Below are 24,609 nucleotides of genomic sequence, written 5' to 3' on the forward strand. Positions count from 1 at the left end.
ACGTACAGGACATGGGGTATGATCTAGAAAGTTCCATAAATTTTGAACTTGAAGTCGTAGTGCCATTACATCCCATTGATTAGATGCCTAAAAAATCAAACTCGGGGTCTCTAGCTCATATGCTGGGTTACAGAGGCAAATACTCAACTAAAATGGGAACGACTGACGGGTGTTCAGCACCTGGCACCTATATTCACATTAAGAGTCGATTTGTTTATTTTTGTCCTACTTTTCTGAGTAGGCGATTTTGACTTATTTGGCAAATCTGTTGTCTTTAAGGCCAAGGCAAGTGAGCAGATCTCATCTATCTATTTGAAAATACTTTTAGTGAGCCGCTACCTAACTCATAACGACCAGGACAACTTCAAAAAAAATTCGTATCAGAATCGGAAGGAAATGATTATGATAACAAATGAGAGACATAGTGGGATGTCTTTAGACGAGCGTGAGGAAATTTAATAACTACTAGCTAGATGATCTGAAATTGTCAAAGAAGTTTGTGATTTGTCAAAGCCACATCATTCTTCCGATTAGCTGGAGTTAAAGAACAACGCGTTGATTTCAGTGGTGACACCGTCCTCCCCTTGGCACAGTTAAACGTAAAGCTTTTTGTTTTTCTCTTCACACTTTTGACCGATAGGGATACTCAATCCCGAACGGCCGGTAAACACATCTTTATTTTTCTTACCACACTTTCGACCATTCTGGATGGTAAGATAGATTTTCTCTTAGTTCCATGATCAATGGTTTGAAAAATAGGAACAAGTCGAAATTGTGAAGATCGACTTTTTCAGATAAAATTACTAGAAGGAAAATAGGGTGAAAGCTTAGGATCTATTTGACACTATCGGTGAAAATAATTTTTTTATTTTAATTTAAAGACATATTTAACCAACCTTTAATAAATAAAAACAATTTTTAAGTATTTTTAATTCCTAAAAAGCAATGAAAATATAGAGAATATTTTGAAATTTTCTATATTATTAAGAATAAATTTTAAATTTTATTTTAAATTGTTCGTAAATAAATGCTTAAATCTTTAATTCTTTTTGGAAGAAGTCCACAATTTCTCATTGTGACCTTTAAATTTCCATGTATGGTTGCAAAATCTTGTTCAAATATCAATCTTTCCTAAAATTGCAAATAACTAAAATATGAACAAGTTAATAACAAGAATTTATGCATTTTTTATTTAAATTTTCATCAATATTGATATTTTTATAAAATCAATCATTAGATGATATTTTCACCTTTGATTTAGACAATTAGACAAATTGTTGCAGGAACCATTGAATTAAGTTGATCTCATATTTTTATAACTTTAAATAAAATAAAAAATATTTTTATATATTGTGAAAAAAAATATTAAAATAAATGAGAAGAACATTATATCGAAAAGATCTTTCTTTCCCTCACTCAACTCCACTCTGATTAAAAAATAGGGTGCGCTGCTGCCTTGTTTTAAGGAGTATATATCTTCTATTATAATATACAACACAGAGTTTGAATTGGGATGTCTTTTCCTCTTAAGCCAGACAAATAGAGATTGTCGAACGTGGTTGATGCTAAAATAGAGATGTCAGTACGTAACTTATCAAGAGACATCATTCCACATTTGCCATGTTTTTTTGTTCCTAAAAAAGAAGGAAATTAAAAACACATGCTTTATATCAGTATATAATAATTTGGAAGTTAGGTGAGATGACTTCAGTTCTTGGGTACTCTCCAACGAACCCATTTATTCATTTTCCCAATCAAAAAAAGAAAAGTCCTTTATGTTTAGTTAAAGCGGTGATTTTGGCTGATTTGCTGTTTGGTGCAGGCGTTAACCTTCAAAATTAAGGAAATGGGAAATTGCAAGAGAAAATGGAATGAGGCAAGGAGAAATAAGGGCAATTTGGGCGTCAATGCCATAATTGTCCAATTCAAAGAGCTTGTTTGCTTGAGCAAACGGGATTCTGACTCATATTTGTTTACCAATATTTTGATGGCCTACTCTCAGCTGTCGGGAGATAACGAAACTTCTGCTAACTCATTAAATGTCAATCTTAATTAATGTCTGATCTAGACTATTGGAACTTTGATTTATCTAGGAGATCACGCAATCGTAGTTAAGCCTAAGGCTCTTTCTATATATTATTATGTAAACATTTTATATACGTCTCACGCGTACAAGCTTAGAATCATTCCAAGCTCGTCCAGTATAAAAAGGAGCTGATCTTCTCTGTGTTTCTTCATTCCATTGGTATCCTTCTCCTGTGTTTCGAACTTTCCATCGACTCACAATGGCACGCCCTGTGTTTCTGTTGCCATTCGCCTTACTTCTTCTTGCTTCAACAATGGCTTCCGCCGATGTCGTGGAACACTCGTTCCATGTGCAAAATATGTCCTACCCACTTGACTATGTTTTTCCGTTTCTTTTTTCCCAATACTACTTGTCTCGAGTATTGAGAGGCCATTGTGAAAACCAAAGTTTCTGGCATTTTTATCCAATACCATCTGTTGGTGATTTTGATCACCATTATGTCTAGATTTTCTTATACACTCTCACTAATACCCTAACCACGTGCATATTTTGCATAAAGTCTTTTTGAGTTTGAAATTGTACGGAATGTCATGACCTCTCTTTCTTCCATTGTTTCAGGTGCAAAACCTGACCGTACGGAGGCTCTGCCATGAACAAGTTATAACTGCAGTGAATGGAAGCCTCCCCGGCCCAACCATACGTGTTCGAGAGGGCGACACCCTTGTCGTCCACGTCTTTAACAAGTCTCCGTACAATCTCACTATTCACTGGTAACTGAATAAGCCAAACATTTAAAACCACACACACTTTCTCTCATCTTTTGCTTCTTGAATCTTCATACCTTTAACTAGCTAGCTGTTTTCACATGAGCCAGCGATTTAATATTTGAACTTGACTTATTATACAGTGATTCTCTATGTTCCCGTTGGTTTTGACTTTGTATTTTGTAATTAATTGTTTATCCTCTTTCATTTATTCAATGGCAGCCTCTGGGTCCCTTCCATATAATATTTAGCAAGTGACAATGTACATTATAATTATGTATTCTCTTCCAAATTATTCAAAGGCGGTTTTGGACCTCTTCCATGTAATATATATTTTAGTAGCAAGTGTTCTTTTATATGTTTTCTACTAACTTAGGTTGAAGGGATTCTTCAAGTACCACAGCAGAGATGAGTCCAACAAAATTTTATACTCTGTTGATAAATTATGATGATGAGGATGTCATTATTGTTATTATATCTTAGTATCAGGTCACAATTCGAGGTCATGTGATGTGGTGAATGTGAATGCAGGCATGGGGTGTTCCAACTACTGAGTGGTTGGGCAGATGGACCTGTGTATGCAACTCAATGTCCCATACGTCCTGGGCACAGCTATACTTACAAGTTTACGATCACGGGACAGGAAGGGACCCTCTGGTGGCACGCTCATGTCCAGTGGCTCCGAGCAACTGTCTATGGTGCCCTCATCATCCGCCCCAGAGCTGGTCACAAGTATCCATTCCCAAAGCCCCACAAGGAGTATCCCATTATCTTAGGTACCCTGCTTTTCCCTACTCTGATCCTTTTATGCAATCTATTCTATGGATTTTAGTAGCTAATGCATTCACAATTTCGCAAAAGTTTCATTATGTTTTCTTATTTTTGAAAAAAAAAAAAATCATTACCATTTGGTGCCCCAGGATAATCTGGTTCTCTGGCAAACCTCTAACCAATTTGCAGACGACTTTTCTTGACAAAGATTTAATTCCAATCGAGAAAATATTTTTATCCGGAAATTTACTCATGGGGTTTTCTTCACCATCTTCCACGAAAATGCGATTGCAGGAGAGTGGTGGAATGCTAATGTTATTGATGTGGAGAACGAGGGACTTGCCAGCGGCGGTGCTCCTAACATTTCCGACGCGTACACCATCAACGGCCAGCCCGGAGATCTTTATCCATGCTCTCAAAAACGTACGTAAATACTAGCACAAGACATAACTCCCATGCGTGTATGCTAATTTACTTGAAGGTTTAATACATATTGTTGCTCACTTCATTCTACCACATGTCTGCATCAGATACGCATAAAATAAAGGTGGTGCAAGGAAAAACCTATCTCCTGCGTATAATTAACGCTGCACTCAATAACCAGTTCTTCTTCAAGATAGCCAAGCACAAAATGAAAGTTATCGCAGTCGACGCCTCCTACACCGAACCTTATGTCACCGACGTCGTCGTCATCGCCCCCGGCCAGACCACCGACATCCTCCTCACTGCCGATCAGTCTCTGGGGTCATACTACATGGCAGCGCACCCGTACGCTTCAGCGGCCGGTGCAACCTTCGATAATACCACCACCACTGGAATCGTCGTCTACGACGGTGCCACGTCATCAACCCCTGAAATGCCGGTACTACCCGCCTTCAACGACACCCCCACGGCACACAAGTTCTTCAGCAATCTGACTGCGCTTTCCAATGGACCACACTGGACCCCAGTGCCACTTCAAATCGATGAGCATATGTTCGTGACCTTCGGATTGGCTCTCAGCCCATGCGGTGGAAACGCCACCTGCGCTGGTCCACTGGGCCAGCAGTTCTCTGCCAGCATGAACAACGCATCATTCGTATTCCCCACAGAGCTATCCATGTTGCAAGCTTTCTTTTTTGGAGTGAGTGGAATCTACACCGCTGATTTCCCTGACCAGCCACCCGTGGAGTTTGACTACACGAATTCCAACATCAGCTTTGATCAATCCCTGATTTTTGCTCCAAAATCAACGAGGGTGAAGAAACTGAAGTATAACGCAACCGTAGAAATTGTGCTGCAGAACACGGCGTTCGTGGTAGTGGAGAATCATCCTATACATATCCATGGTTTCAACTTCCATGTACTGGCACAAGGGTTCGGAAATTACAACGCCACCACTGATAGGAAAAAGTTTAATCTGGAGAATCCTCAAGTGCGCAACACTATTGGCGTGCCTGTCGGAGGATGGGCTGTCATCAGATTTCAGGCCAATAATCCAGGTAATTACGCCTTTTTCTATTTATTATAATACATAATTCACTATGTTTGGTCAATAATTAAATATATATATACCACGTGGATAAGGCGGTGAGTTGATTATAAATGTTTAGTACGTCTAAGGTGGTTAGATGAGGCATGGTAGCATAACCCTACTGTGTCAATGAAGGTGATAGTCGAACAAATCTTCTGGAAGTTTTGAGCTTACTTGTATTTTAACAATCATTGACAGGTGTATGGTTGGTTCACTGCCACCTGGATGTGCACCTTCCGTGGGGGCTGGCCACCGCTTTCGTGGTTGAAAATGGTCCCACTCCATCGTCCACGCTGCCTCCACCGCCGGCTGATCTACCCCTCTGTTAGAAGTTGATCATATCTTCTTGATTTTAATCAGGCGCAAATTGTGGAAGCTCTAATTTATTTGTTTTGCTATTGTCACCTTTCTTTGGCTTCGTTTTCATTTCCACCACAAAGTAATAATGGTCCTCATTGATTTATTCTTGTCGACTTTTGTGTAAAGTGGAATAAAATTTATTTTTTATTTTTCATTAGACTCTTCTCTCGTGTGTCTGTGTCAACTTTGGTGTAAAGTGAAATAAAATTTATTTTTTATTTTTCATTAGACTCTTCTCTCGCGTGTGTGTGGCCTCAAAAGGTGATTATATTATTATTGGAAATCAAGCATGATAAAGTATTAAGTATAAGTATTAGTGGTATTTGTTTTTTTGATTTTTTATTGAAAATAATTTGTTTTCAAAATTTAAATTATTTGTTTTTCTATTTTTTTTAATGACTTATTATAAATTTTTTATTAAATAAAAAAAACCAAAATATACAACTTCTTTTAAATAGAAAAAATAATATATTGATTTTTTTTTACTTTTTAATATTTAATAAAAATAAAATATTATAAAAATAAATAATCTAATATTTAATAGTATTAAAATTAAGTAAAAAACCAAATTCTACCTTCCTGTTTAATTAGTGTTAGTCATTGAAAATGGAGAATAATAGGGCCTAGGGGCATATTATTATAAGAAAAAGAATTTGCAAAGAGTAGTGCGGAATGAAGGAAAGGTGAGGAATGTGTCAAGAATCTGGTTTGGAATCCAGTAAAATTGGTCGTCATGTCACCGGAGAGAATGTTTGGTCGGAGACAAGCTTGCTTTCTCATGGCGAGGCGCACTGCACACACGAGTTCTTGCGGAAGAAGAAACTCATTTATTTGTCTCCAAAGCCCTTGGAGGACAACAATTAAGAATGGAAAATTTATTTAAGAGGTAGCACCCTCCAACTACTCAAAAAAATAAAAAATAAAAAATAAGAGAAAGTTCTTTTATTAAAGCTATGGGTTTCCCTCCAAAACACATACAAAAAGAAGACCCCTCAACGCGTAAAGTTGATAATGGCCTTACTATTTAAATAGCTTATTTTTTATCTTTGATTGTGAAATTTTGTGAGGATGAGAATTGAAGCAAAACAAAAAGGTGATCTACAAAATGAAAGATTGAGCATGGTGATGGAAAAGTGGAAAAACCTCAATATGAAAAATCCTCTCCTACCACTATTTATATCTTTACAAAAGTCTAAGGTAAAGAGATTTGTATATATTTTAGAATTAAAGTAATCTTAGTGTATTATATTTATAGAATGGATATGGTAAATTGTTATTGAATGTTTATATTTCTTTAATTTTTTTCAACAACCTTCTATGGATTAAGGAAGGAATTTGTTGTGTGATAAGGGAGATTTTTTTTTTTTTTTTTTTTTGCAATTTGGTTGGTTGCTAGGAGTTACAATTCCTGATTTTGGTTGGTTCATCGAAAATTCAAGGGAAATTTTTTTCGTCTACAAAATCAACTTTTTTTTTTATTAATATCTAAATTATTTTTGTGAAGTATATAGTAAAATTTGTTTGTTTTAGTATTAAAATTGATAGAAGTTATTTTATTTTGTGATTGTTTGATGGTAATTTTAAAAAAAGTTTCTAATAATTTTAATATTTAAAATTTTTTATTTTTTAAGTATCATAAAAGTTAAAATCACTATCACACTCATAATAGAAATGGAAATGTCGGAATGTTAAATGGAAAAAAAAAAAATTGTGAATATATTTTGTCAACGGGGAAGGTTGTTGTACATTTGAACATGACTTGAAAAAAAAAAACAAAATGCAATTTGGGAGGAGTATAGGCAGGCTGGTCTATAAGGGCCGGCCCCTCTTGTGCAATCTGCCAAGTGTTAGCCCACCTAGTATCATTTCAATCACGGAGGACAGGGCCAATATCTATAGGATCGGCCCCAGGCTTCCTCACTTGCCATCAGCCTTTTCATTCTGATTAGCTTCTGAATACGGGCGCATTAAAAATCAGCCCACAAGTTTTGGGTCGGCCTATGAACGGGCAAAATTTACTTCTTATTTATGGATCATATAATGGATTGAACAAGTCATTGAATTTATATTCATAAATAATTGGATCAAATTTAAATTTGAATGTGATTAAGGTGGTGTTTGATAAAAAAAAAAAAGCTAATGAAGGGTGACAAGAATGATGGACCTCATTTTTTAAATGTATTTGATGTTGTTCTAAGGGTATTAAAAAAACAGAGGATTAACCCAAAAACACACAAGTAAATAATAGAATAAGGAAATAAAAACTTATTGGTCATAAGTTGAGACGTGATAATGCATTGTCTTTGAAATAGATTCACCATCCTCAAAGACAAACTCGGTGCACTAGGGTACCGATGGTCTATCTCCAAGATCCAACAACCAGTGAATCTCGTCTTGGATGCACTCTATAGGTGAGACGAGATGTATACAACTTAGGTTTATAAATATTCATCTAGATAGATGTATGAATGCAACAAGAATGGTGATGAACATGACTAGAGAATGTTGCAGAACATTGAAAGACTTAGAAGAACTCTAAAAAAAAATTGGTCTTTCGAGAGTTGTGGGATAACTTGCTTTTATAGGCCACTAACATAGTCTCAACATGACTCTTCCTTGTAATCGGAGCCACTAACATAGTCTTAATGAGACTCTTCTCAAATAGTTTGATTCACTTAGAAGAACTCGAAAAAAAATTGATCTTTCGAGAGTTGTGGGTTGACCTACTTTTATAAATTACTAACATAGTCTCAACGAGACTCTTCCTTGTAACATGAGCCACTAACACGGTCTCATTACTTCCTAACCTCAATCTCCAAAAGAAACAATCCATTAAAAGTCTTAGTTAAGTTCGCATGCCCAACCAGCCCAAATCCCACACTCAAATGGGCTTGGGCCTCATGGGCGCACAAGGCTCTCCTATACCTCTTTACAAACCCATTAGACTAAGGAAAGTGAGTTAGATAATATACCTATTAAAAGAGTTACTATCTTTTCGATGTGGGACAAGTTAAAACACTTAGAACACAACTTCACATTTACACTCTTCCTACTATTTGATAACACAAATTTTCAATCACTTAAAATTAAATTAAATACCAAGCAAATATCATTGATTTCTTTTAATAAAAGAGACCTTATTATCACTTAAAAGGATATTTTTTTTAATTTTATAACTTCATTAGTTAATGGTTATCCTTCTTATAAAATAAAGATTTTATTCTTAAATCATTTTATACTGAAATTTATCTTGTTGTGAATCAAAATTTTATTATGGGTGTGTCACCATTGACTCCAAGTGCAAGATAGTTTTGAGTGAACTAGAATACGTGGAAGGTGACATTGAATGGAATATATGGTTTTTGAAGTGGCTAAAGGTGCGGATCAAACCAGGCAAGGGTTGATTCAGTATGGTTGACTAATGGTCAAACTAAGGAGGGTGGCATTTACATATTGAAATAGGGATAATTTGCTAATGGATCATTGCCTTGAAGAAAAGTTCTCATATTTTGGATAGTGTTATATTTCTTTTTATTTAAGATATTATTATGGTTTTTTACTTTCCTTAAACATAATTTAAGTGCTTTTGGACTTATAACATTCCATGTAACATATAATATTTGTTTGAATAGGTATTTGTCTTGTCTATAATGCCTCTTAGGGGTTCCTTGTTCCCCTTTAGTGGGAAGTTACATAATCTTTCTTAGGATAAAATTTATGAAGTATGAAGCCTTTTAAGGTTACACGATTATCTTTTACTATTAGGAAGTTGTATGACCTTCTTCAAGAAAAAAATTATTGATGAATAGGACATTTTAGGGTTACATGACTCTCTTTTACTATCAAGAAGTTATGTGGTCTTTCTAAGAAAAAAAATTAGAGTTAAGATAAATACTTCTGAAATTCTCATTAATGGTAGTATAACTTCAAGTGACAACTTTCATGGACTGGATCTAGTTATCCAACTCATCAGATGGAGGTTAAAGTGATTACTATAGTAAATATAACCCGTTAAAGGTTATCCGTTTTGAGATACCAATACAAGTTAAATTATAATAATTATGTTATTCAAAACATGACTAATAGGCCTTGTTTTGAAGAATACAAACTCCTTATCATGTTCTTAAGAATACTACCATTAAATCGTATTAATAAAAATATAGATTTATGATCGTACTCTTATGAATACGACAATATAGTTCCAAAGAAGATTTTTCTATTAGAAATAGTTACAACTTTAACTAATTAGTAGATGACACGTAGATACATGATGAAAAATAAAAACTAAGAAATGTTCTAGAACAACTTAAAGTGATAATAGAGGTGGTAAGTGTCATTTCATCCCTTAAGACATCTAATATGACCTGTCCAAAATGGGGCTTAATTTCTAGGCTTCTTGGTCTTGTATATAATCAAATGTCCATCATAAAACCAAATCATGTACCCTAACACGTCATTTTCACACATGCTTATGGTATTGGGATAATAACTTTTATGATGATAGGTAACGAATCATATGGTAGCTTACTCCCCTTGTTCTTCTGTCCAGTCAAGTGAGGCTTTTGAAGCTTCTTGGTGGTCAAGATGATCAATGAGAGTCATTCTTGATAAAGGAATGCCAATTTTAATAAGTATGACAACTTCCATAAGTCATGGTAAAGTAAGTTTCACCAATGGGTTTTTTTCATAGTCATTGTATATGCCCATAAATACTCCTAGACCTTCATTGACCCACCTTGCTTTGCTTTTCTCCTAATATTTTTTCAAACAACCGAACGTTCCTATTAGATGCTTTCCCTTCATAGTCGTTCTGTGGGAAATAGGTGAGGAGAAAAAATCTCTAATATTTAAATCTGTGCTGAAGTTACATAAGACTTCACGGTGAAGTGGGCACCGTTATCAGTGATAAGTCAATATCATCATTTGCTCCATTTGTTAAGCCACAATCTCCTCCCACTGAATATATGGAAACAATCCTTTCATTATTCTGTAATTTATTTTGTAATTAATTTGTAATATTCATTCTTCAGCTAGTGTATATTTAGTCAACTCTACGATTAATTTTCCTTTATTTTATTGGGAGAATTATGTTTTGGGGTAGATGGACCCCCAAATTAACAAAAGGTCCGTGTAACTCTTCAAATTGAGCGCAAGACTCAATGAAAGTATGGAAATTGAGTTGAAGGATATTATCCTTCAGTATTTCCAAAAATGCCCTTTATTGATTTTGAGAAAAAAATTAATATTTTTGAAAAATATTTTTATTTAATTTAATATTTTTTAAAAATATTTTTGATTTAATTTAATATTTTTAAAAATACTTTTATTTAATTTAATATTTAAAAAAAAACATTATTTAATATAATATTTTAAAAAATTATTTAATTTAATATTTTTTTAAAAAATAGTTTTATTTAATTTAATATTTTTGAAAAAAATTATTTAATTTAATAATTTTGAAAAAAAAAATTTAATTTAATATTTTTGAAAACCACTTTTATTTAATTTAGTATTTTTGAAAAAAAAATTATTGAAAAAAATTATTTAACTTAATTTTATAAAATATTTTATATGTGTTCTTAAAGGGTATATTTGTCCGTTACTATTTCATATCCTTCAACTTAATTTGAAGAGTTATATGGACCTTTTGTTAATTTGGGGGTCCATCTACCCCAAAACATAATTCTCCCAATTAATTAAAACCAATAAAAAAATGATGACATTAAAGTTAAAGTCTGCCATATATATCCCGTCCTTATAAATACAAGTTGTATTTGTTTTGAGTGGTTTGAATTTGATAGACTCAATGTTGATTAAAACATATCTTGTTCGAAAAAATAATTTCAAATTTATTATAATAAAATGTCTTGTTTGGTTGCTAGTGAAAGGAAATATTTATAAAATATAACATGAAAAAGGAAGACATTTTTAAAAAATTCAAATAAGATATACGTATCATTCAAATCTTGCAAAAGGAAGGTTTCTAATTTGATTAAAGTATGTAGCCAGCGGGAAAGGAGTTTCAATTTTCAAATAGGATTCAAAAATAAAAAGTTATGTAGAGAGCCAGCTGGAGGCGGTTAAAAAGGCTCCAATGCCTATATATATGTGTGTGCGCCCTCACCGACTCCAACGGTCAAGAACAGACGATCTGGTTGGAGCCGGAATGGCTTCTTTCAGTTCTGTAAATTCCATCTAATTACAATTACTTCTCCGATTTGAACGGTTTATTACTGTTTTACGCTTTTGCTTGTTTCAGAGGCCCTGCAGGTTTTGGTTTTGCAGCTCGCAGATGAATCTCATATGATCAGGCAAGCTCCATGGCTGCACTTATAGAGGCATCGTTGCCATGTCCCATTCTTTCCTCATTTTCTCTCTGTTTATATCTATATACGTCGTATGATTCGTGGATCTAATGTTTTCCCGATTGCAGAAACCCTATTTTGGTACTTGAATGTTGCTCTACTTATCTCGAGGAGGTCATCGGGTACTTGTTCTCTTTACCTTTGGTGTTTCTTTGGAATCTAAATTTCACGCTCTCAAAGAATGTGTTTTATTAATTAGGCTTTTGATTTGAAAATGTTTGAGTCATTTGGGAATACGTTGGGGTATTCCAAATAAAAGAGAGACGTCGATCCACCATTCATGGCAAATCTGGCCAAGATCGCCACCGCAGAGATGATCTCGTCCAAGGTGCATCAAAACCCTAAGTTACGTAGCTATTGTTTTGAGAGGTTGAAAATGGCTGATATATTTGAATTTTAGCCCCCTTTATTTGTGTACGTTTTATTTGAAATTAAAATAGAAACTCAATATCTAGGGTTGACTATAAAGTTTAGGCTATGTTTGGTTTTGGAAAATAGGAAAGGAAAAAAAAACTAAAAAAAATGGTTTTTTTATATTTGATTTTTCTAATTTCATATTAAAGAAAATCAAATATAATTAAAATTAATTAGAAATATATACATTTATAAAAGAAAATAAATGAAATGAGTTTGAGAAAACGTATAAAAATAATTTATTTATTTTTCACTTTTTTTTTTCTTCAACTTTTCCTCATTATTTTCTTTTCCTCACATCCCCAGATTTTTTGAGAACCCAACATGACCTTATGGTTTTATTAGTACTTGGAATCGTGTAACTTACTGTAAGTCTGCAACAGCAGGGACAAGCCTTTCAAGTAATGCACTGATCTGTACCATTAATTTTTATTTGATATGGAAAATACTGATAACACTCAATGCAATGACAGCCTTATGTTCTTATCAAGTTGAACAACACCTTCATCATGATTCCTTCTTTACTGCAAATTGATATTTCATGGATCACTCCTAATCATTATTATATTTTTCTATTTTCATCTTTGATGTAGGAACTCAATGCAGACTAGCAAAGGGCTGCATCAGGTACTTGTTTGCATTGGCTCTTATTTGCCTGAACTAGTAAGTTTTGTCAATTTGTTTAATCACTTAGGAACTGAAACCTGTTACTTCAGTTGTAATACTTGCTTTCGTCTAAGATAATAGTGAATCATTATTGGAGAACCTGTGGAAGTGACCTCATATTTCATTTTTACTTGCAATTTCTTGGATTAGTTAGAATACAAGGTGTTTTAGTTGTGACGGGTTCTTCTCCTTTCTTGGCATTCTCTCCTCCACACCCTCCTCTGTCTAGGTGATTCTGATCTAAAACTTGAAAAATTTAAAAGTGCCGTGTATGGAAGAAAGGGAGTCAAATACTCCAACAAAAAGGGTAAGGAGGTGAGACCAACCCAAAAGCATTGACCAGGATGCCACTCAACTATCAAAATTTATGGATTTCCTTTCCAATCCAAATTGGGTGAAGAGACATCCTTTAAAGCTTACTACTCTTCTTGTTTTGGACCAAGATTTCTGTTGTTTTGGATGGGACATTGAATAATTCTAAGATTGATAAGATCATATGCTAAACAGTTTTTGTGAGAAGACATTGGATTTGAAGGTGATTGACACTTCCTTTTTTCCTTGGTAAGGACTCACTGGAGGTCACAATTTCCCATCTTAACTTGGAGCACAAGTAGTCTTGCTTTATCCTTTTTAACTTGTTTTCTACTTGTATTGTCATATCACTGAGCTAAGTTATTCCCTTGGAAGAACTCTGTTTCCTTCCATTATAACTATTCTTTACACATTATAGAACTTGTTTTTTTTAAACAAAGGCTTTCATTTCTTGGGTGATTCATACAAAAGGGACATTATAATATTATATAGTTGAGAATAAGTGGGCTATTGAGTCCAGCTTCTAAATCTATAAGTTCTTGCTTTGAGATGAGCATCATGTCACCCCACAGTTTGGACTTTCCGTGCGATTGCATGGCATGGAGGGCTTTCTTTGTGTAATAGAGAATAAACCCTAGAAGAAAGTACATGGAGGAGACCATGGGCTCTTTTAACATTTCATTTTTTATATGTACATTCTTGTTACAATGTATATGATCTTTTTGATGTTGTGTAATATTTGACTTCAAATTACTCTCCCGACCCCTTTTTTTTGGACGGATATGCTGTTCAATATTTCTGTTTTCTATTTAGTGATTTTTGGTTCTTTTATTTTTATTTCTTTGGCAGATGATGAAAGAAATATTTCTTTATTTATTAGATCCAAATTCAGCTTTACCTGCCATGGTTCAAATTCTTTCAGATTTTGCTTTTGCTGATGGTTAATCATTAAACTTTTTTTTCTTTATAATATATATTCAGATGACGGTGTTTGGGTCGTATGAAAGTTTTCTCCATAAACGAAAGTGTCTCATGTTCTCTAAAATCTAATGAAGCCTTGCACTTCACAACTAAAAGGTATACTTTCTCAAGTCCTGCCTATACTTGGAAATGTCAAAGTTGCACATTGGCCAGTCTTTGCTAATGACGTGGTTGATTCTTTTATGTCATTGTTATAGGCATGCTATGCTTATAAAACTGTTTTGGCACTTGATTTATTGTAAATCATTCTGTTTTGGTATCTTGAATTAGACAGAACTAGATGGCTAGAGAGTTTGACTTTAGTTCAATAGTTCCATGTTTTCATTCCAAATCCCTACTATTAAATGTTTTGACATGGTCCAGACTTACCTTTGGGATGTTCTTCTGACCATGCTGATTGATTTGTTTTGAGTTTTACTGAGTAGGTAGTATCATACGTGTTATCTATATATATATATATATGTATATATCACATATTTCCTACATTTCATTCTGGTTGTCAAGCTGAACAATTTCACCCAACATTCCAAACTGTAGCTATGCCATTTTTTAGGTTAGCCATGAAATGATTTTTTTCTTAGCTAGAATTTGTTGTTTTGGCATCATCCTATCTTATATTTTTGTTGCAGTTGAAAAGGATTTTATCTACTAAAAGAAGATGATTAGTTGATATACTTTTCACTTTTTGGGTCTAAGTTCAAGGCTTGTTTTAAATAATGTTTCATTCATTTTAAAAAAAGAAAAATTAATTTGAGTTTGCAAATCTTTTCTCATGGTGACTTTGTTGTAGAGATGCTTTATATTCACCATTCTTTCTCTTTTTTATTTAGTAAGGAATGAGCTTGAGCTTGTAACTTCTGTTAAGCATTTTCCAGTGTTTTAAGTGTAGGTGTTAGCCTTCTTGGCAATATAATATGGATTTTCCATTGACTTCACTTCTTGATGCCGATGTGATGTGAAATCAATTTTATGCTTTATGTGTTCTCTTATTTTGTGTTTGGATTTGTATGATTTTTTCATAGTCGTTTTGTCTGAAATTAATTTCTCATTTACATAGGCAATTTTGAATTCTACTTTTGAACTTTTGATGAGAGTTTAGGAAACTTCGAGGATCTAAAGGTTACTTGAATAAATTTCATTGTTCTTTTATCCTTGTCCTTTCCCTTTTAGAAAACCTGTTGTTCTAATGTTGCACTAAAGACATACTATTCTATTGGTTATTATCTTAATTTGTATTATTGTTATGTTAAACGTAAATTTTTGTTGTTTGCTTGCTTTTTAAAATAAGATTCATACCAAATTATTTTACATTTTGTTGTATTTTGCATGTCTAGTGGCTCATTTTTTCACTATTTGTTGCATATTGTATCCATATTATTGGAACAAAACCAGAAAAGTCGAGTTAGGATTTCATGCTTTTCTCTATCTGCATGCTTAGGTGATATATCATCCACGTTACACAAAATATTGTATTATTTATTTTGTTTTTTTATTTTTCCAAAATTCTTCTATAGTTGAACAACATAAGAATTTTTTTTTTGAAAATTTGGGTTTTCTTTATGGTTAAACATTCTAGACATTCAATTTTCACGCTGAGATTTTTACATTTTTTTAATTACATTATATTTTGTTTTTTGAAATAATTTGTTTGTAATAGGCAAGGGTCTCTTTTGTTGAAGCATTGGGTCAAGTGGTTGATCTTATAACCTGGGCATAACTATGGGCAACTTTACCAAGACTTAATCCCATTGATATTGGAACTGTAAGATGTATTGTGAATTATCGTGTTTGAAATTGGGAAATGGGTATTCTCATATCTTGCCTCAATTTTCCTTTTTTCAGAATAAAACACATTCGAGTCCCCATATATACACATGTATTATACACATATATTATAGGTTCATTGATCACCCTCAAAACAAGGTATTGACAAATTCCATTTCTAACCTTTACTAGATGTCTTTAATGTAACATAAAAGGACATGGAGTATACTAAAGACGCCAAGCACAAAGAGCAACCAAAAAAGGAAAATCGGTAGCTAAAAAATAAACACATGATAAATAAAATATATAAATATATAAAAACAGAAAATACAAAAAAGGTTGCAACTAAGGCTTGCCAAACACCATAGGGAGTATACTAGGGGTACTAAGCACAAAGAGCAACCAAAAAAAGACAACACATTCCTACACCTACTTTGATCCTAACCAATCAATAAAAACCATCATATAGTTAGAAAAACCTATTATACAATGACTCAACACATTCTAAAAAATTACACAAAAAAGAATTTGAGTGCGATTGTTTTGATTTTTCCTTATTTACAAAAACTTTTTAACTTCTTTTTAGCCAAAGGATCTAAAAAAGACAAAGGAGCATGTAGAACCTATTTTAACCTAGCAACATCAATCTAGTTGAAGAGTGGATCACCTAATGTATCTCAAACATAGAATAAACCAACTGCCTTAGAATTCCTATTGAAACATAATGAAGAAGCATGTGATCAATGAATTCTTTTTCTCTTTTACACATATAACATTTATACCTCTCTACTTTTCAATTTGTCTAATGTTAATGTTCTTCCCCATGTTATTTCTCATGTAAAAAACTCATTATCATTGGGATCTAAGAGTTCCAAATGACTTTAGTTGGAAAATGTTGTGAACCTTCTAGTGCTAAAAAAGAGTTGAAAGCTTTAATTGAGAACTTACCACTCCTCGAGTTCGACCATACCATCCTATCTTCTATAGCCTGTCTTGTTACTTTTTTTTTTTTTTTTTTTGAAGTTTTCATAGAAAAACTTCCACCATTTATAACTCCCAATCATAGAATTGTCTTGAGAGGTAAGGATTTCAATGTGCTCCCTATCTTGCTCCCACATATTTGTTATCCACACATCTTTTAACTAATTATGCTAAATAAAGAAGGGAAAGAGTTTTTCGACGAAGCATCACCACACCACTTATCCAACCAAAACTTTACACTCCTCCCATTTTCTATAATAAAGTGAACTTGGCTTTTAAAATCCTCCCATATTTTCATAATAGCCCTCCATAATCTAGTTCCATGAATTTCCCTTAGCTAGTATTTCTTGCTATTGAGTTCATTATGTTCTCTTGCTTTGAGATTTTTTGGATATCCTTTTGTTGGTTTCTTTTATCCTATATTTCATATTTCCTTAGCAATATTTGATTTCTATTACCTTTAGTAACTTGGTCCAAAGAATGTTATTTTTTATGATTGCGTTTAACTCTCTATTCTTTTGTTTGATTGATGTTGGTTTTCTGTAATAATTTTATTTTTGCATGTGTTTATGTGTTTCTCTAGTAGGTATATAATGAGGTTTAACGTTGCTTCTTGATTGACGGCTTGGTATACCCTTAAGATCTATTTATGTCCCTTTTGAACGTGTATTAATTTTTTGCTTGTACTATTAAAAAAATAAGTTATTGTAAACTTTCATCAACTCCCCTCAACTTTACACCCTCATTATTCAACATGTAACCAAGAAAACAAAATTATCAAATTGACATATATGCTTCTTTTTTTAATCATATTTTTTTCTCTAGAATTTGTGATGTCTTCAAAATATTTTAATCTTTTTTGTTATTTCCTTTTCTTAAAAGAAATGACAATTCATATCATTGCATTGATTATTTCTTAATTATATTTTTTCTCGATCTTTTTGAATCTTTTAATCTCACTTTTAATTGACTCATTATTTCTTAATTGTCTAATGTTTTCTAAATATTATTGCTTCTAATTTTTTTTACATTTGTCTTCAACATTCTTTCCCAAGATCTTAAAGTTTCAATTTCTCAAACTTATTTTTTGTACTTTTCTTTTTGAACATTCTCTTGCAATCTCATAAATTGCCGACCTCTCAACTCATTCTTAATCACATTAAGCCATACTTGATTTCTCATCATTCTCTCTCAATATTTCAAAATCATCCATAATATGAAAGATTCTTTATTGTTTCTTTTATTTAATTGTTGGAAATCATTCTTTTGTTTGACTTTAATTATATACCTATAATTATAGAGTTTATTTAGCTATATGTTTTCATTTCTTTTTATTTTTTGATTATATTACAAGTTTGAAAATTTTACATATATATTTCCTTTTTTTTTTTTTTGCAATATTTATAAGCAATTTGACTTATATCATTTCTTAACTTAATTCTTGAAAATCAAACTTAAAGTATTCTGAATTAATAGTTTAGGTGTTTTAAATCTTTTGACTTACTTAGAGATGTCGTTGGGTGTTCCATTTAAGTTCATGTTAGCTTAAGATAGAGTAGAAGTGAGGTTTTGCAAGAGGTTGACCATGTAGAAGAGATAAAACATTTATAAAAGAGAGAAAATCTCGCTGATTCAAAACACTTTGTCTTTTGTCTTTACTATGCATGCCAAGAATAGTTAGATTGAGGTAAGAGCAAATTCAAAGGGACTTTCTATGGAAAAATGAGAAGGTGGAAATATAGTTTTAAAGACGTAAGACACAAAAGTATATTAGGTTAATTTTGAAAATATTAAGTATTTATAGGCATCCAAACTCTACCCACGTGATAGAGATCGGTTAACCACAGAATGCATTTGATTGACCAAAGATTCCATTATCTCTTCCTTGTGGCTTCTTCTACTTCTTTGCTTTTCTCTGTCTTCACTGTCTTCTCTATCCTTTTCTTGGCATCCTCCTCCGAAGATAACATACCTGCCACCATCACCATCCCTCTAACCTCAACATTTACAAGCAAACTATCCACGGAACCCATGGTCTTTCTCCAACACCTTGCCTCTGCATCCTTGTCTAGAGCCCATCACTTGAAACATGGTAAGACCAGTCCTCTCGTAAAAAACCTCTCTTTTTCCTCATAGTTATGGGGGTCACACCATCCCTCTCGGCTTCGGCACTCCTCCACAAAAACTCTCCTTCCTGGTGGACACAGGAAGTCATGTAGTATGGACTCTTTGTACAACTCACTATACATGCACCAACTGTTCTTTTTCAGATGCCGCCCCCAAAAAAGCCCCAATTTTCAATCCCGAACTTTCGTCGTCTTCTAAGATCCTGGGGTGCAGAAATCCCAAATGTGTAAACACTTCTTCCCCAGATGTTCACCTTGGGTGCCCCGCTGCAATGGCAATTCCAAAAATTGCTCTCACGCTTGCCCACGGTACCGTCTTCAGTATGGCGGAGGAGCATCATCTGGATATTTTCTATTAGAAAACCTCAATTTTCCCGCGAAAACAATTCATACATTTCTTGTTGGGTGTACAACATCCGCAGCTCGTCTACCTACTTCTGACGGATTTGCGGGGTTCGGTCGCACAATGTTCTCGTTGCCGATGCAGATGGGTGTGAAGAAGTTTGCTTACTGTCTCAATTCTCACTACTACGATGACACCCGGAACAGCGGCAAGTTGGTTTTGGACTAAAGGGATGGCAAAACCAAAGGACTTTCCTACACTCCCTTTCTCAAGAACCCTCCTGACTTCCCGTTTTACTACTACTTGGGTGTCAAAGGTATCAAGATCGGAAACAAGCTCCTCAGAATTCCAAGAAAGTATCTGGCTCCAGGATCTGACGGCCGAGGTGGTCTCATGATAGATTCTGGTTTCGCTTACGGATACATGACAGGACCGGTTTTTAAGATAGTGACAAATGAACTGAAAAGGCAGATGTCCAAGTATAGGAGATCTCTCGAGGCAGAAACCCAGTCCGGTCTCACGCCTTGTTTTAATTTCACAGGCCACAAATCCATAGAAATCCCCCCCTTAATTTACCAATTTAGAGGTGGCGCAAATATGGTGGTCGCAGGAATGAATTATTTATTAATGTCTAGGCTTGAGACAAGCCTCGTGGCTTGTTTACCCATGGTCACTGATGCAGGCAACAACACTATGGAATTCACTCCGGGACCGTCTATTATTCTGGGGAATTCTCAGCATGTGGATTATTATGTGGAGTATGACCTCAAAAATGAGCGTCTTGGGTTCCGACGACAGACTTGCTAGTCTATGACATCCATGCCAATGGGTCTAGTTGGGTGCGGCAAAGAAATAGTAAATAATGGCAACCTAGGAGGATCCTGCAGTATTGTTAAGTAATGTAAGAGGATGATGGCAGTTGGGAGAATACTGCCTACTCTTTATTACCGACATGCCTGTACTGTTGGAGCACCGGAAAGGCTTTGTGTTTACAGTCTCCGGTCTAAATAAAAGAAGCTTAGTAAATACAAATTATGAAGCTTTCGATGGTATTTTTATTTTTATAATTAAAAATTTTAAAATCATGTTTAATGGCATATTTTTTACTTTCGCAATTTCATAGCAAAAATTTTAAAAATAAAGGTATAAAAGAACTCTTTTTGTCGGAGTTTTTAAACAAATTTTAAAATGAAAAATTACACCCATGAGTCCACCCAATCCTATTCTTGGTCACCAAACTAATAAAAATTTGAAAAAAGTGTGTTTTTATACTCTAAAAAAAAATCATAAAATAAGAATCCCAGAGTTTAGAAAATTTAAATTTAATAAAAATTTACTCAAAAATAATTAGAAGTTTATATATTTTTCAATTAAGTGATTTACTTAAAAAATAATTATAATTTTATGTATTTTTAATTAATTATATAGATACTATTTTTTAATAATATATGTATTATATTTAATAATTTTAAATACTACTTTTAATTTTCCAGCATATAAAACTTTATTTTTAGAGTATTTTTATTATTGGATTATTTTCAAGTGTGTGCTTGAGAGCTCACTCTTTTCTATAAAATTAGTCTCTTGCATATAAATAATAAAGATAGTTGAGAAATCATTAATTTTTTATTTATTATATAATTAATTAGAAAAAAAAATATTTTTTTTTTTTAAAAAATAAAATTATAATTATCGAATATGTTTAATATCTATAATTAAAATTTTATGTGTTCTAGAAGTCTATTTCCACTTAGTAAAATCCTAATGTTACGTAACTATTAATTTTACATCCAAAAGCCACTCATACTTCATTTTGATGTTGAAATAGAAGGGGGAGAATTCATCTGTTTGGTGGATACAAACATGGATTTGGTAGAGAGTGGAGAATTTATTTCTTTGGTGGATACAAAGATGGATTTGGCAGAGAGGGGAGAATTAATTTGTTTGGTAGATACAAAGATGGATTTGATAGAGGGGAACCTTAGTGGGGAGTTACCCCTTTTTACTCTCATTGAAGAAGATAAATTACTTTTGTTTGTCCTGGATGCAGTGCCAAAGCTAGAATTTTTGGTGATGGGATGAAATAGTATACGATGATTATAATAAATATAGATAAATTTTCATATTTTAGAAATGACTCTTCAACATCATTCCATTCAATAAAATAAGTAATTATTGACATTAGTTATATATAAAAAAAAGAAAATATTATAATCTATCAAATTAAATCACAAACATATTAAAGAGTTTTAGATTTTAACAAAAAGTTCGTTAAAAAGTTCAAATAATATTTTTTTAAAAATCTTAAAAATATTGTAATAAATATGACTAAAATATTTTTAATAATTTTTAGAAATATTTGTTATAGAGAACTTTTTAGAAAAATTCAATAATTTCACTAATAATTTTTCTTTGATTTTTTTTCAATAATTAAAAAATAAATCATTTGATAGTAATAAATTTTTTATTTAAATGTTATCTATAATATATGTTACAAAACAGCGAGAACAAACAATAGAAAAAATTGAATAAGAACATATAGATTTATATGAAAAACTCTAGATGGAAAAAATTATGGGTAGAGGAAAGATCCATTATATAAAAAATTGGTATAAGAGAAGAGAGTTGTGAGCGATATAATTATCATAATTATATAATTATTAATAAATTAGAGAGTATTTGATTAAACCTAAAAGTCCAAAAAACTTTAAAATCTTAAAATAAAATAAAAGATAACTCACCACCAAAAAATATTTAATAAAGTATTAAATACAAAATTATAAATAAATAAAAATATTTAGAAGAATATTATATATATGTATTAGGATTTAAATAAATTTAATTTTATAAATATTAAACTTAAATTAAAAATGAAAACAAACAAATATTTTATAAATATATTTTGTGTCCATACACAATACTTATCTAATTTCCCAAAGCATATGTTGGCTCCGCCCTTGGATGAACGAGTGAAGAGAGACTTGCCCTTTACCCCCTTGCCCTCTAGTATTTATAACTTTTATTTGTGCTTGGGAAAATTCCTTGTTTGCATTTTAGGCTTTTTCTAGGAAGTTTCCTCAATTGGATTGTTCCTTCCCATAAGTATTTACTATTTATAGCTTTTATTAAGAAAACTTCCTTGTTGGCCTTTTCTACAAAGTTTCCTTAATTGATCTTTCCCCCTTTGTTTCACTTGTTAGAGTAGAGTGGTAGCTGATATGATTTTCTAGGAAGTTTCCTTGATTGGATTTATTTTTTCCTTTTTCATTGTCAGCAGGATGGCAACTTGATATGCCTTGGTATTATGATTTATGGCTTTTCTCATGCTTGCAGTAACTTTTTTTTTTTTTTTGTATGCAAACTTTTTCAAGTGTGGAATTTTCCATGAACTGCTCGAAGGAGGTTCAATTTTAAAGTCCTTTTTTATCGAGGTGAATCAAACTTTTAGCCCTTTCAAATGTCATAGTAGTTATTATTATCCAATCTGCATTAATAGAAAGGAAATGAATTGTATGTGATATAAATTTATTTATATATATATATATATATAAATTGATTTATGGATTTATTAGGTTGATAGTTGTATGGGGCATAATTTTATATAAAATTAACAAGATTTTTTATGCGATGTTTTTTTATGAAGAAAATTGATTAGTCACATAGATCCTATAAAAATGGGTAAAAATATTGATTACCCGTGCTTCCAATTGGGCCTTTTCTTTTAAATCATGACAAAGAATTAATATAAAAAAAAGTAATTTTTTTTTGGAAATATTATGCATTAAATTCTGGTCATACAATACCCGACAATGATGTTTTATGAGATGCTCAAGAACAAAAATAATGGATGTGAGAATGTTGACACTCGGTTCAGTAATGCATATACTCTGCTTACGTTTTTGCATTGTTAATGTACCATTTATAAAAATATATGATGTAATATTATTATATTATTAAATAACAATAGAATTACATGCATGATCAATAGATGGACATCATAGGAATTGTATTATCATCATTATGGAGAATTATATCATCCACATACTCCGTACAACAATGGCACTTGCGGGATTCGGTTGCATACTATTCTCATTGCTCGCCAGTGCAGATGGGTGTGAAGAAGTTCGCTTACTGTCTCAATTCTCACGGCGAATTAATTTTGGATTACCCTGATGGGGAAACCAAAGGACTTAGCTAAACTCCCTTTCTCAAGAACCCAAATGACTTTCCTATTAATTTATTACTACATAGGTGTCAAAGATACCATGACCAACGACAAATTCCTGAGGATTCCACGAAAGTATCTGGCTCCGGGATCCGACCGAAGAGGTAAACTCGTGATAGACTCAAGCTTAGGATACATGCATGACAAGAACGGTTTTTAATATTGTGGCAGCTGAGTTGAAGAAGCAGATGTCCAAGTATAAAAGAGTTATTGAACTCGAAGCTGCCACCGGTTTGACACTCTGTTACAACTTTACGACCGAGAACTCCATAAAAATCCCGGACTTAATTTAGGGGTGATTACCGATATTTTCCGTGATTACCGATATTTTCATCCTTGATTGTATAAGGGGTGAGTCAACCTATTACTTTTAAATATATATATATTAAAATTATTTTTCCAAATATAGGTGTTATTTAATCATTTTAATAAAATATTTTTAGAAGTTAATGTTGGATAAAATAGTGCATAATGTACATGGAGTACATTGAATTCAATTGCCTCTTACAATTCACAATTGTGATTAAAATTGGAAGCCACAATGATAGGTGTTAAGGAAATTATAAAAAATAGGGTTATATTAAATAAAAATTTTGTATATGCTTTTTCAAATTTATCTTTTTATAAAAATTTGAAAACTTTGAGATGTATATGGTATGTTAAGAAGTTGTTTTCAAAAATACTTTTATGTTTTTAAGAAATAAGAAAAAGAAAGAAAACATGTTTGATAATAAACAAATAGAAAACATTTTTCTATTTTAAAAAATATAAAATAAGGAATTTATGATAGCATATTTTACTTATTTTTTAACAAATAATTATATAAATATAGAGAATGATTAAAAATTAAAATATTATAGATAAAAAATATTTTAAAAATATAAAAAATAAGTTTACAATATTTCAAATTCTGAAATTCTATCTAATATTATTATAATTTATAATTTTCCTATTTTACCCCCGTAATAAAATGGTTTGGATCTATCCATGTTTACATG

The 24,609-nt window shown here is 32.4% G+C and overlaps 1 protein-coding gene, 1 long non-coding RNA gene and 1 pseudogene across 9 annotated transcripts; all 3 read left to right on the plus strand.

The window, feature by feature from the left end:
- Positions 1–2,227: 2,227 nt before the first annotated feature.
- LOC117919710 (laccase-7) lies at positions 2,228–5,662 on the plus strand. The gene is made up of 6 exons (XM_034836949.1): positions 2,228–2,375; positions 2,645–2,796; positions 3,322–3,566; positions 3,856–3,984; positions 4,092–5,042; positions 5,273–5,662. Exons 1-6 carry the CDS (start codon positions 2,286–2,288, stop codon positions 5,401–5,403), a joined length of 1,698 nt encoding a protein of 565 aa, XP_034692840.1. The 5' UTR covers positions 2,228–2,285; the 3' UTR covers positions 5,404–5,662.
- A 5,899-nt stretch (positions 5,663–11,561) lies between these two features.
- LOC117919992 lies at positions 11,562–17,727 on the plus strand. Of its 8 annotated transcripts, none has more exons than XR_004652170.1 (6): positions 11,562–11,921; positions 11,999–12,127; positions 12,520–12,614; positions 12,807–12,876; positions 14,173–14,268; positions 17,501–17,727. It is a non-coding gene; the product is annotated as an uncharacterized LOC117919992 (long non-coding RNA). The 8 variants fall into 8 exon arrangements; XR_004652172.1 differs by having other exon boundaries at positions 12,807–12,840; XR_004652168.1 differs by lacking the exon at positions 12,520–12,614.
- A 647-nt stretch (positions 17,728–18,374) lies between these two features.
- Positions 18,375–20,426, plus strand: LOC117920128 (annotated as a pseudogene).
- The last annotated feature ends 4,183 nt before the right edge of the window (positions 20,427–24,609 follow it).

This window comes from Vitis riparia, chromosome 8 (genome assembly GCF_004353265.1).
Source record: "Vitis riparia cultivar Riparia Gloire de Montpellier isolate 1030 chromosome 8, EGFV_Vit.rip_1.0, whole genome shotgun sequence".
Classification (NCBI taxonomy): domain Eukaryota; kingdom Viridiplantae; phylum Streptophyta; class Magnoliopsida; order Vitales; family Vitaceae; genus Vitis; species Vitis riparia.